Genomic DNA, 13,334 nt, shown 5'->3' with positions numbered 1-13,334 from the left:
CATAGGCACAAGCTCTCTTGTGGTATTGCATTTCCTTCCAAACAGTACCAAAAATAAAATGTATTTACAATTAAACTGAAATATATCTTGTCCTTGGTAAAGCTCCTAAATTATAAATATGTCATATTGCCCTAGGTAAACAGTAATTTTAGCTATATTTTTTTACTTTTATTTATTTATTTTTTAAGTAGGCTTTATGACCAACATGAAACTTGAACTCATGACCCCAACATCATGCTCCACTGATTTAGCCAGCCAAGTACCCCTATCTAATTTTGAATTATGCCAACAAGGAAATGATGCTTAATGCATGTTCAAATCCAAATGAGATCAATGGTCTTAACTAAATTCTAAATGATTAAATAGTTAAAATCTGAAATGATTGAGAATCCTTGTCTATGAGAAACGTATTTCAAAATAAGTTACGAAAATATCCACTGAGCTTGTAAGAAAAAATCTGCATATTAAAAAAGATACAAGCCTTGTTAACCAAATGACTTCATGAGCTACAAAGAAAAATGAAGACAGAGTCATAAGAAGTACTAAAGTGGGCAGATTTTAGGAAAAACTACAGAGTATTTTATTACATCTCATCTCAGGCTATGCATTATCACAGAATTCTTTTTATAATTAAAAAATTGGTGTACTGTACTAGATATTAAAAACTAAAGAAGAGATAAAGATAAAATCTATATTAAGAAAAAATTTAAAAGTCCACTTCTATATGCATTAAGTTCAAATATGAATATTCTACATCACTTATAGGAGATAAAATTATTTTATCTGAATGCTTATTTTGTTCCTGAAAAAAATTGTTTTAATTTTCAGTTTCCTCTTTTCAGCTTAATTTTATATAAAAATTATTTCCTCTTTTCCATGAAAACATCTGTTCAAGTCAAAACTTGTGATGTCATTTTTATCCTTCACAGAAACATAAACTTGTAACTGAAATGTCCACCTTATTTCTCTAGTTAGCAACTTTATACACCATTAGAAGCACCTACGAGGGGCACCCGGGTGGCTCAGTGGGTTAAGCCACTGCCTTCAGCTCAGGTCATGATCTCGGGGTCCCGGGATTGAGCCTCACGTTGGGCTCTACACTCTGCGGGGAGCCTGCTTCCCCCACTCTCTGCCTGTCTGCCTGACTTGTGGTCTCTCTCTCTCTGTCAAATAAATAAATAAAACCTTAAAAAAAAAAAAAAGCACCTATGAAGGGAAATAAATGGAGCACTTGGAAGTATCACTTAAACCTCATAAAACAGAAATAAAGAAATTGGAATTTTACCTTTCACTAAAGCCTTCTTCCATTTCAGCAGCATCAGCTGATGGGATGTCTCCTGGTGACTGCAAATAACAGGGGTCATTTGACTTCCCACCACTGCCTAGGACTGCTGCTCCGTGCCTTGAGTCTGCTGTGCAGCCTGACTGGGGTTCCTCCTCATCCTCATGTCCAGGGTGCTCTATCATCCACATGGCAAGGACAGTAATGTTTTGGGCATCAGCCTCTCCTCGAGCACCTGAAAAGGTGAAAAAGAAAAGTATGATACTGGGGCGCCTGGGTGGCTCAGTCATTAAGCATCTGTCTTCAGCTCAGGTCATGATCCCAGGGTCCTAGGATTGAGCCCCACATCAGGCTCTCTGCTCAGTGCTCAGTGGGAAGCCTGTTTCTCCCTCTCCTTCTTCCCTGGCATGGGTTTCCTCTCTTGCTGTCTCTCTGTCAAATACATAAATAAAATCCTTAAAAGAAAAAAAAAAAAAAGGAAAAGAATAATACTAATTTGGGGCAACATAATTAGTTATTCATGGTATCAGTTCAACAGTGTCTTCTATGATGCCACTGTAACTAAATCAGCTGTTAAAAAGCTTTATGGTCTCTTAAAAAATATATCACCCTCGGGGCGCCTGGGTGGCTCAGTGGTTAAGCCGCTGCCTTCGGCTCAGGTCATGATCTCAGGGTCCTGGGATCGAGTCCCGCATCGGGCTCTTTGCTCAGCAGGGAGCCTGCTTCCTCCTCTCTCTCTCTCTCTCTGCCTGCCTCTCTGCCTACTTGTGATTTCTCTGTCAAATAAATAAATAAAATCTTTAAAAAAAAAAATATATATATATATATATCACCCTCAGTAAGACCAGGCTTCTCATATCTACATATATGGATATGTAAACATAACATATCCTACCTGTGGCTTCCATGGCTTTGGCAATCTGCCGGAGAGAGAACCCCATTTCCAGCAAGGGTACTGCAATTGCTGGAGGAGGAGGAGAAGTTGAAAGTCTACTGCTGGGGTCTGACAAGGCTAAGACAAAAGAAAGAGAAATAAAAGCCTGTATCACTACATACCATGAGTAAAAAGTAGTAAGTCCCCAATTTCTTAATACTGTACACATTTAATGAATTTTTTTTCTATTAAGAATTCATGGGGCACCTGGGTGGCTCAGCCCATTAAGCGTTCAATTCTTGATTTCTGTTCAGGTCATGATTAACCTGTGATAAAGTTATAGTTAATATGACTAAGTTACAGCTTTTTAAGGTTTTTCATAAAGCTAGCACAAAATAAAGCTGCTAAAAAATTTAAAATGTTTTCTTATTTTGAAATAGTTTCTTTCTTACAAAAATTTTAAACTTAACAGAAATTTGCAAACATAGTACAAAAGAATTCTCTTATCCCTGACCCACTGGAGAATAAGTAGCAGACATGATGCTCCAACTCCCCTGAATACTCTAACATATCAACTCCTACAAAAAAGGCCACTGTTCTGCATAACACACCATCAGAGTAAGGAAATTAACAATGTTAACATCTAACCGAGACCCCACTCTAGTTTCTCCAGAAGTCCTGATAGTGTTCTCTACAGCAAAGGAGCCAATCCAGGATAATCCCTCCATTTAGTTTTCATATCTCTTCCATCTCTTTCAATTACTTTGATACTTTGAAGATTACAGAAAGTCGCTCAATTTGGGTTTACTGATGTCTCACAATTAGATTCAGGTTGTGGGGGGGCCTGGGTGGGTCAGTGGCTTAAGCCTCTGCCTTCAGCTCGGGTCATGATCTCAGGGTCCTGGGATCAAGCCCCGCATCGGGCTCTCTGCTCAGCGGGGAGCCTGCTTCCCCCTCTCTCTCTGCCTGCCTTCTGCCTACTTGTGATCTCTGTTTATCAAATAAATAAATAAATAAATAAATAAATAAATAAATATCTTTAGATTCAGGTTGTGCTTTTTGGCAGAAGTACCAAAAAACTGATGTCGCCTTCTACGCATTGCATTCTATCAAATGATACAAGATTTCCATTTGTTCCGTTACTGGAGATGCTGATTTTGATTGCTTGAGTTAAGCTGGTATCTGCCAGGTTTCTCCACCATAAAAGTACTCCTATTTTTCCCCCTTTGTAATAAATATTTATTGGGAAGAACTATGAGAAAATGTAAAGATCCCATTCCTTATCAAAGTTAGATTCACTAGCACCCATTATTGTTTATTGGCTGAATTATTTATTATTATTATGATGGTTGACGAAGGAGGATTTCCTAATTCTATCACTGCTTTCAGATTTATCAGTTTCCTTTCTCCATCACTATAGGGTTACAGATTCTCACTGTATTCATGGGTTATTATATGATACTATAATTATGATTTTTATTTTGATGCCACAAATGTCCCAGATTTGGCTAATGGAGGCCCCTTCAATCTGGTTTCTACATCCTTGAGGCATACACCCATCAATCTCTGAGCACTTTACCACTTTCTGGCACAAGCTATTCCAGGCTCATCTCATACTTAACCCTGAAATCAGCCATTTCTGCAAGAAGATCAGAGTTCCCTTTTAGTAAAGAATGGTATTTAGGATGTGTTTATTGCTACTAAAGCATCACTGCTCCTAGGCCCTCTCAGTGAACAGTGCTGATAGAAGCCCTCTGCACCCTGCATGGCCCTGTTCCCTAGTGCTCAGCTATGTGGACATTTCCTCTATGAGTCAGACTCCAATACCCCATACCAGGCCACTCCCACAGACAAGAAGTTTCCCTCACTCTAGTCTGGCTGATACTCCCAATCTGGGCCACTATGCCACCCACCTCCCAATCCTGCTGGCATGAAAGCCTACATAGCTTGGCCCCACTTAATGTTTTTGAATTAAATTAGGAAGGAAAGAAGAAGGAAGGAGGGAGAATGACAACTTTAATTTTTGCTTAAAAAATGTCACTACTGCTAGAGTGGTAACAAGCCTGATGCATCTGACAGACTTCTACTTCTAGCCATCATGGAGTAAGAGAGACTGGATTTACCTATGACAACTAAAAGAAGAAATGGAAATGTATCAATCAGGGTGTGCAGGACAGTGATCCCTGAGAGAAGGAAATCAAATTAGGCAAGGTGTACAACTTGCCTTAGGCTATTTCCTAGAAAGAATTTCCAAGCTGCAGTTCAGGGAGGGCAAATTCAATCTAAAGTCAACGGTCTCTCTGAATTGAGGAGACAAGAGTAAAGGATTCAGGTTGCTAGTGTTCACAGGGTAGAATACCAGAATAGAGAGAGCTGTATGGAAAGAAGAGAGCTGCACTGAAAGTGAACTCCAAAAATGTGCAAAGGGTCTTTCTTTCCTTCAAGTCTTCAGCTGATGCTAGTGCAGCAGCTATCCAGAGCAGAGGGAAGAATCTCCAAGAAACAGCAGGCAGAACAATCCTTGGGGGTTAGTTAAACAGGGTTGGGAAGAATCTGTGTTACAATAAGCCAGAGAGGAAAAAACCTCTGTGATACATGACGCACTGGATAGAATACGAAGAAAGGCACTGGTTCAGTAATGGGGAAAAATTCAGCCAAGCTACCTCCTAACAAAAATTAAAAGAAAGCCTTGAGAGGATCAAAATATTTCTAAGTAATTTAACCGTATCTTATAACAAAACTAAAGTATCTTTAAATAAATATAAACTATCCAGTACCCAATAAGGTAAAATTCACAATGTCTAATAATCAATAAAAAAAATCACCAAACATAACAAAAAACCAAGAAAATACAATTCAAAATAAGTTAAAAAATTAGTTAATAGAAACAGACCTAGAAATTAGATTAATGATAAGTAGACAAGAATATTAAAACAGGTATAAAATTGATGCTCCATATTTGTGGACTCCATATTTGAAAATTCATCTACTCATTAAAGTTAATTTATAACTCTAAAATCAATACTCATGGTGCTTTTTTACAATCATTTATATGCACTCAGCGACAAAAAAACCTTTCAGGCTCCTGACACATTTGTTCCCAGCTGAGACCGAACAGGTGATCCTCTACATTCTTCTTTTAGTTCTGAGACTGTAAGTCTAATCTTCACAGTCTATTTAGTGTCACATGTTTTGCATATTTGTGCCTTTTCTTGGTGATTTTACTGTTTAAAATGGCCCCCAGGCATAGTGGTGAAATGCTGTCTAATGTTTTTAAGCACAAGAAGGCTGTAATATGTCATATGGAGAAAATGTAAGTGTCAGATAAATTTCATTCAGGCACGAGCTATGGTGTTCTTGGGTCATGAGTTCAATGCTACTGAATCAACAATATACATTAAATAGAATGCCTTTAAATATAAACACACACAAAACGAAGTTATATATTGATCAGCTGACAAAATGTGACCAGAAGTTCATAGAAACCTAGCCCAGTATTTCCCTTAGGAGCAATAATAGTTCAGTGTTCACAAACTTTTTAAACATAACTATTCTAACAATGAAAACTGTTATTCCATGTACTTGATAAGGCAGAGAAAAGATTAAGCAACTTCTAGTTATGAAAATCACAATGTCTGAATGGAAAAATATGCTGGATGGGATTATGAGCAAACTAAACACTACAAAAGAAAAGATTAATGACCAGAAGACACACAACAACAAAAACTATAAAAAATGGAAACATATAGAAAAAAGACATAAAAAAAAAACCAAGGCATTATTGATCTGTGGGACAACTTCAAATGGTGTTGTATACACATAACCATAGATACTGAAATGGAGGAATGCAACAGGAAAAAATCTGAAAAAATAATGGATTAAAAATTTCCAAGTTTTATGACAACTATAAATCTATAGATCCAAGAAGCTCAACAAACCCAGAGCATAAGAAAATTGAAGAAAGCTGTAGCAGGGCAGGTCATGATCAAACTGCTTAAGCCTAGTGATAAAACAGAAAAATCTCAACAGCACACAGAGAAAAAGGCATATTATACAAGATCAGAACAATAGAAAATTTATCGTTGGAAATAATGCAAGCCAGAAGATGGTAGAGGATCTTAAAGTGCTGAAAGAAAAAAAAACTGCCAATCTAGAATTCTATACCCAATGAAAATATCTTTCAAAAATGACTTTGAAATAAACTCTTTCAGATATATTCAGATACATAAGGGCCAAAAGAATTCATCACTAGCAGACCATTACAAGAAATGTTAAAGGGAAAGCAGAAGGAAATAATATCACTGGAAATCTGGATCTACATAAAGGAATAAAGTATTTCAGAGCTGGTAACTATGTGGGTAAATATAAAATACACACTTTAGTTTTCAAATCTCTTTTGTTTACAGCAAAAATAATAACAATGTAGGGATGCCTGGATAGCTCAGCTGGTTAAGTGCCCAATTCTAGATTTCAGCTCAAGTCATGATTTCAGGGTCATGAGATCTAGCCCTACATCAGACTGTGCTCAGTGGGGAATCTTTCTTGAGAGTCTCTCTCCCCCTCTCCTTCTCTTCCCACTAACCCAAATAAATAAATAGATCTTTAAAAAATAGTAACAATGTATTACGGGGCATTATAACATATATATAAGTTAAATGAATAAGAAAAGTTCAAAGACTGAGAAAGGGGAAATAAATAAGATAAAATAAAATAAATAAAATAAAATGTACCATTGTTACATTTTTTAATATACATGAAGTGGTATAACATTACTTAAAGATAGCCTATGATAATTAAAAATATATAATACATACCTCAAGGTAATCTCTAAAAATACAAAGCATAGCTAATAAGCCAACAAAGGAGATGAAATAATAAAAAATACTGATTTAATCCAAAGAAGGTAGAAACAGAGGAAAAAAAGAACAAAGAAAAGATGACATGAACAGAAAGATGATAAATTTAAACACAACCATACAATTAACACATTCAATGTAAATGGTCTAAACACATAAATTAAAAGGCAGAGAATATCAGGTTGGATTAAAAAAAGCAAGAACCCTTCCACCCCAAAAAAGCAAGGCCCAATAATAAGCTGCCTTTAAGAAACCATTTAACATTTAAAAAAAAAAGACACAAAAAAGTTAAAGATAAGATATAGGAGAAGAGATACGATCCTAATTTAAAAAAAGAAAAAGAAGGAGAAGGAGGAGAAGGAGGAGGCTATATTTACACTAGAAAAAGTAGATTTAAGGGCAAAGCATATTACCAGGGTAAAGATAGTCATTTCATAATGATAAAGAGGTCAATTCAATAAGAAGACCTAAGAGTCCTAGATATTTATGGACCTAAAGAGAATTTTAAAATACATGAAACAAAAAATAATAAATGAAAGAGGAAATAAACAAATCCACAATTACAGTCAGAGATTTCAACTCTACTCTATCAATAACTGATAGAATAAGTAGACTTGAACATAACATAACCTTGACGTAACCAACAATTACAGAACACTCCATTCAACAATAGCATAATACACGTTTTTTCCAAGAGCACATTGAATATTTATCAAAACAGACCATATTCTGGGCCACAACGCAAGTCTCAACAAATTTAACAGAATTCAAATTATATAAGACATGTTCTCTGATAACAATGACATTAAATTAGAAATCAGTAAGAGAGAGACATTTGGAAAATGTCTAAATATTTGTAAACAAAATAACATACTTCCAAATGATCCAATTTCTCAAAAAAGATATCCATGGTAAATAGATAGTACTTTAACTGAATGAAAATGAAAACACAGCATCTCAATGTGTGTGAGTTGAAGCAAAAGCAATGCTCAAGGGAAATTCACAACACTAAAAATGCCTATGTTAGAAAATAAGAAGGGTCTGATATGACTTATGACTTATGTAGAGTACACCATTTCTCTCCCAAGTAGCCATAATTTAATCTACAGCTTCAAAATAAAAAAGACAGTTCAGCTTGATAGGACAGATTGCCCCCTTAATTAAAATCACTGTTCTACCTTCAATGAGAAAAAAACACAATGCCCAAGTTTTTAAGTCCCAATATCAGGAATGCCAAGAGGTCTGAGTATCAAAGTGCATGACAGCACACACACCTGTGCGGTTAGCTGGCCTTGCTGACTGGGAATCAGGAGAAGTTAAGCTTTGCCTCCTTCCTACTTCGTCAGAAGGAGAAGTTGGTAACGATGATATTGGAGGAGTCTGTGCACGACGTGTGGGAAGTACAGTGGTAGTTGGGTAACTAGAGAACATTTGCCTTTAAGAAAACAATAAAGGTTAGCATAAAAATCCAATTAGAAATTAATATAATATATCACAGTCCTCTTACAGAGGAATATTCAACCTGGAAAACTATAGAAGTTAGCTACAGTTTAATGGAGAGGGAAGAAAGACTCCCAACAATTTTAATTATCATTATCTAATAGGACACCTCTTACTATAAAAGTAATAATACCATATTATTTGTTCAGCAAAATGCCAGCAACAAAGTGGGGGAAATTGAGCAATTAGCAAAATAGATTTTAAAAAATCCCTGCCTTCATGCTTTCCTTCCACTATAATACCAAGATGACAGCGGTATTTTGGTAGACATACAGTAGTCAGAGAATAAAGACTTTTAAAAATAGCTAACTTACAGTTAGCTATCAAATATAAATTTATATAAATATAAAATATAAATTCAAATTTAAATTTATATAAAATATAATTTCATATTATAAATTTAATATAAATAACTAGCTAGCCATGAAATCATTCACATGAATAAAGTTAATAGTCAATAGTAAGTTATGGAAAGAAAAGGTAACTGTCCAGGCCCCCTTGCACAACTGAAAAACAGCATATGAAAAGTATGCCAGCTGTTTAGAGGGGAAAGGCAGAAGAGAGGCAGTCCCTGTCAGCCTGAGAAGGCAGACACTGGCTAAAGAATAAGTTTCAGCAAGATCCTCACCAGCTGTCTACTCTTAAGATTTGTCCAACAAAACTAATAACAACGTTTTAGTATATGTGCTGCCGAAGCGAGCACTAATAACAACGTCTTAAGCATCAAAAAAGCATTGTCTAGTCAGTCAAATAACTGATACAATGATATTCATAGATGGGTCAGTTGCTCCCGGATTTTTTCTAGTGTTAAATGATGGTTAGCCAAGCAAACGCAACTGCAGCTCCAATGCTGTCCCCCAGCCAACAGCAGGCAAACAAAGACTGAGAACAAAGGAGGAGTCACAAGGTCTGTCAATGTCTGTGAGAGCCAGGGAATGTTATTTTACCAGTGAATCCCACGCTTGCACAGCACAGCTTGGAAGACAACAAAGATTAAAAACCGTATTAAAATATCCTATTATTCCTCTCTTCCTTCTTTCTTGAACAGAAGTATCTCCTGGAACTGTTACTCTAGTGAGAGAGCTAACATGTGAGAGGACTGGGCAATGGTAACTGCCAGGATGAGTGTGCACGTCTAACAGCAGACCTGTAACTCTGTGTGGGAGCTGAAGATCACTCCATCAGAATCACTGGGGACCCTTAACTCAAATACAAACTGTGTACCCCACCAGACCTACCAAAAGAGACTACAGGGAGATACAGCCAGAGCTTTAAAAAGCTTCCCAGGTGGCTCTTGCAAACACCAAAAATTAAGAAGCATTATGATTAACAGCCCCTCTCTCTTCTACTCTCTAAGTTGTCAGTCTCACACTAGGAATAATGATAACCTGTCAATTAAGGGAAGAGGGTCAAAAAAGAAGAGAAAGATAGACTAACCATTCTACTGCCCTTTATTTCACTTAAGACCTAGTTAAGGGAACTCACAGAATAGGCCCTTCCTAATGATTTTCCCTAAAAATTTTTCATTTCATGTATATACCTGGCAAACTGAAGCAAACAGAAATGTAAACATTATTTGAAATTTACAAACCTACTAAAATAGGGTTGGCTAAAGTAGTATTCTAAGACCTGCTCTTTCATTTGAGTAGATTTGTTTGATCTTAAAAATAAAAGTATAATTAATAAATAGTTCTTAAAAGGGAAGTAACCTGAGAAAATTATTTCCACGGAAGTGAGCTCTATCTTGAGGCTCTAATATTCAATACAAGCATTTACTTTTAGAGGAAAAAAATATCCAAAAGCCTAGGTGAAAAAAAAAGATTATTATAAGGAGATACACTGCTAGAGTATCTGATTATCAGCAGCACAAGTGATAGATCTGGGACCACCCCAAAACTGGCTGTGAGACTTTGGACAAGTTATTAAACTTCTGAGGGACATTCCCAACTTCAGCAAAATGGGTTTGACTCTTTGAATTCTTAGGTTCCTTCTAGCTCTAGAATGCTTTTATTTAGGCACGTTCTTTATAAGAGAATGATTGTGTGATCAGAATCACAGGCATCAATATGACAGATGTTAAAGTCAGCTTCCCTACCTGAGAAGACTAAGTGGCATCACTCCAGGGGATTCAGATGCAGGTACTGTCTCTGTGTCAGTGACTGGAGTGGTGGCAGTCGTGGTGTCCTCCAGTGAGCTGCTCATAAAGGAAGTTGTGCTCGAGGCTGATGGGCTAGTGGTAACTGGGGTCTGTGCCTGCTGGGCTTGGTCACTTTCTTCAGCTTGTTGATCAATCTCTGTAAACCAACATAAATATTTAAAAAGTATTAAGGATTTGTTTCTTCACAAGTGATATGTGAATGGAAAACTTTAAGATTTAATTTGATAAGTTTCTAAATATATTTTGTAAGTACCATTTTCTATGAAATATATATATTTTTTAAAGAATTTATTTATTTGAGAGAAAGATCACAAGTAGGCAGAGAGGCAGGCAGAGAGAGAGAGAGAGGAGGAAGCAGGCCTCTGCCAAGCAGAGAGCCCGATGTGAGACTCGATCCCAGGACCCCGAGATCATGACCTGAGCCGAAAGCAGTGGCTTAACCCACTGAGCCATCCAGGCGCCCCATGAAATATGTTTTTAATATTCTTGCATATATACATCCTTGTATATACTACTGTACCCATCGTTATAAACTCTACAAATAATAAGGTAATAAGCAATTACTCACTTTTTAGAGAAGTTTCTCTTAAAAACAAAAAACAGTCTCACTTTTGCTATAAGATTTGACTAGAGCTTCTCTAATGATATCTAATCACTAAAACTGTGTTTCCTTAGCACTCTGATTTTGATGCCTATCTTTAGTCTTCAAACATGCAAAGATGAAGACATATAAATACATATAATACATGTAAATATAATACAAATCTAGACAGAAACCTCATGCTCTAAACAGGAGCTTAAAAAATTAGTTAAAACATCTAAGAGCTTACAAAGTATAATTTTTTTTTTCTTATCTGAAAGGGAGCTTACAAGTAAACCTAATATCAAGATAGCAGTGGGGCACCTGGGTGGCTCAGTCATTTAAGTGCCCAACTCTTGGTTTAGGCTCAGGGTTATGATCTTGAGGTCATGAGATCAAGCCTTGCCACTCGCTCTGTGCTCAGCAGGGAGTCTGCTTCCCCTCTCCTTCTGCCTTCTGGCTCCCCCTCCACTTGTTCTTTCTCTCTCTAAAATAAGGTCTTAAAAAAAAAAAAGAAAAGAAGATAGCAGTAGCCACAAAGATAACTAATTCTATTAGGGTTGCCAAATCGCCACATACCTTCATAATCATGATCTTAATATGCCTATTCATATACAACATGCACTTTTCTCTGCCTATTTACTGTCTAAGCAATGAAAGGAGGAAAAGGAGTAAGGGAAAAGAGAAAGAAGGAGGAAGAGGAAGGGAAGAAAGAAAAAAAGAACTTAAGTTTCATGAAGGCAAGGGACTTTGGTGCTGGCTCCCCAGAACCAAGAAAAGTACCTGGCACATATAGACAGATACTCAATAAACATTTACTGAATATATCTAATTTTTATCTCAGAATTCATATTCTCCCCAAAGGTGAAGATGAAAGATGAAATAAGGGTTTTTTTTCCTACAATACAGAATCTATAAAAGTAGTACCTCAAAAGGTCTCTGGGAAAGTTATCAGAATAGTATATATTTCGAATCAGATCAATAAATATTTGTGTACCTTTTGTGGCTTAAGTTTTACAAAATGTAATAATCATAATTAAATTCTGTGATTGTGTAGGTTGAAGATAGAAAATTACAAGTAGACAGATAATCATTAATATAAAGGATACAAAAAAGAACTGTTTACCTTGCAAAAGAAAAACAATGTGAAAACTGTTTTGGCCAAAAAGTTTTTTATAAATCACTGTGGAATGTATCATATCTGACATTGTAAACAACACAAAAGCGAAAAAAAAAAAAAACAGACAACATACCTTGTTTAATTTTGCCCCCAAACTGGTCTTCCAAGAGCCCATGGACCACTAATTTATAGATCATGGCTTGAGCTCGCTCCAGATCAGCTAATCCCAACGCTCTCTTGATGGGCGACCGCATGACTGCTCGCTTCACCATGTGTCGCATCAAGAACTGCAAGGCTGCGCGCATCTCCACATCTTCATGAACAACTGGAGAGCTTGCACAGTCTGAGTTATGACCATTTTCAGCCAGAACTTTTGGTATCAGCAACAGCTCAGCATATTTACTACAGCCAAGAAGAGCACTAAGTGATTTCATAGCACCGAGGTAGAGATAGGACAGCTGGACTGCTCGGATTTCTGACTGGGCTATGTCATGGTTTTTGGATATGTGTTCGTGATTTTTCCTTTTTCCTTCTGTTATCTGATGTTGGGGCTCCACATTTGGCAGTGTTGGATCTAAAGAAAATGAAGCTATTTCGTTGTCTGATTTGGAGGCTGTGGTACCGTGACTTTTGACATCATCAGATGTTAAGCCGGCTCGCATATCTAAAGCAGATTCACTCTCGGTTTTCTGCTCAACATCCCCTTTCTCCTCAGACTCATGTCGGTGTTTCTTTTCATGTCGCTTGGTGCTCTGTTTACCCGTGTCTTCATGAATACCAGTCAGATATGTGAGGTCCAGCAACACAGAAGCCGTCAGGCCTCGGAATCGCGCCACATCAAAAGGCAGTGGTTCACAGGGTTCCAGATTATACAATGGAGTATCACTAGGCGACCAAAAAGTTGGGAAGCTTTAATAAAGATCAGAATGACACAGGAAGAAGCAAGTGAGGGATAGACAGGAGG

The 13,334-nt window shown here is 36.9% G+C and overlaps 1 protein-coding gene across 30 annotated transcripts in view; it reads right to left on the bottom strand.

Annotated features, from left to right (window-relative positions):
• HERC1 (HECT and RLD domain containing E3 ubiquitin protein ligase family member 1) overlaps positions 1 to 13,334 on the bottom strand; it is a 185,803-nt gene that overhangs the window by 44,429 nt on the left and 128,040 nt on the right. For 16 of the 30 annotated variants that reach the window (XM_082737145.1, XM_082737157.1, XM_082737152.1 and 13 more), the window contains 5 exons: positions 12,504 to 13,255; positions 10,608 to 10,806; positions 8,287 to 8,447; positions 2,178 to 2,294; positions 1,286 to 1,517 (listed from right to left, as the gene is read on the bottom strand). In XM_082737145.1, the coding sequence (XP_082593271.1) occupies positions 1,286 to 1,517; positions 2,178 to 2,294; positions 8,287 to 8,447; positions 10,608 to 10,806; positions 12,504 to 13,255 (1,461 nt within the window). Of the gene's footprint in view, positions 1 to 1,285; positions 1,518 to 2,177; positions 2,295 to 8,286; positions 8,448 to 10,607; positions 10,807 to 12,503; positions 13,280 to 13,334 lie in introns of all 30 variants that reach the window. The other 14 variants (XM_082737138.1, XM_082737154.1, XM_082737144.1 and 11 more) reach the window with 1 other exon arrangement.

The sequence above is a fragment of the Mustela nivalis genome, assembly GCF_964662115.1.
Source record: "Mustela nivalis genome assembly, chromosome: 6".
In the NCBI taxonomy this organism is placed as follows: Eukaryota; Metazoa; Chordata; class Mammalia; order Carnivora; family Mustelidae; genus Mustela; species Mustela nivalis.
The sequence above is the reverse complement of the archived record's forward strand: the minus strand, read 5'-3'. Positions and strand labels throughout refer to the sequence as shown.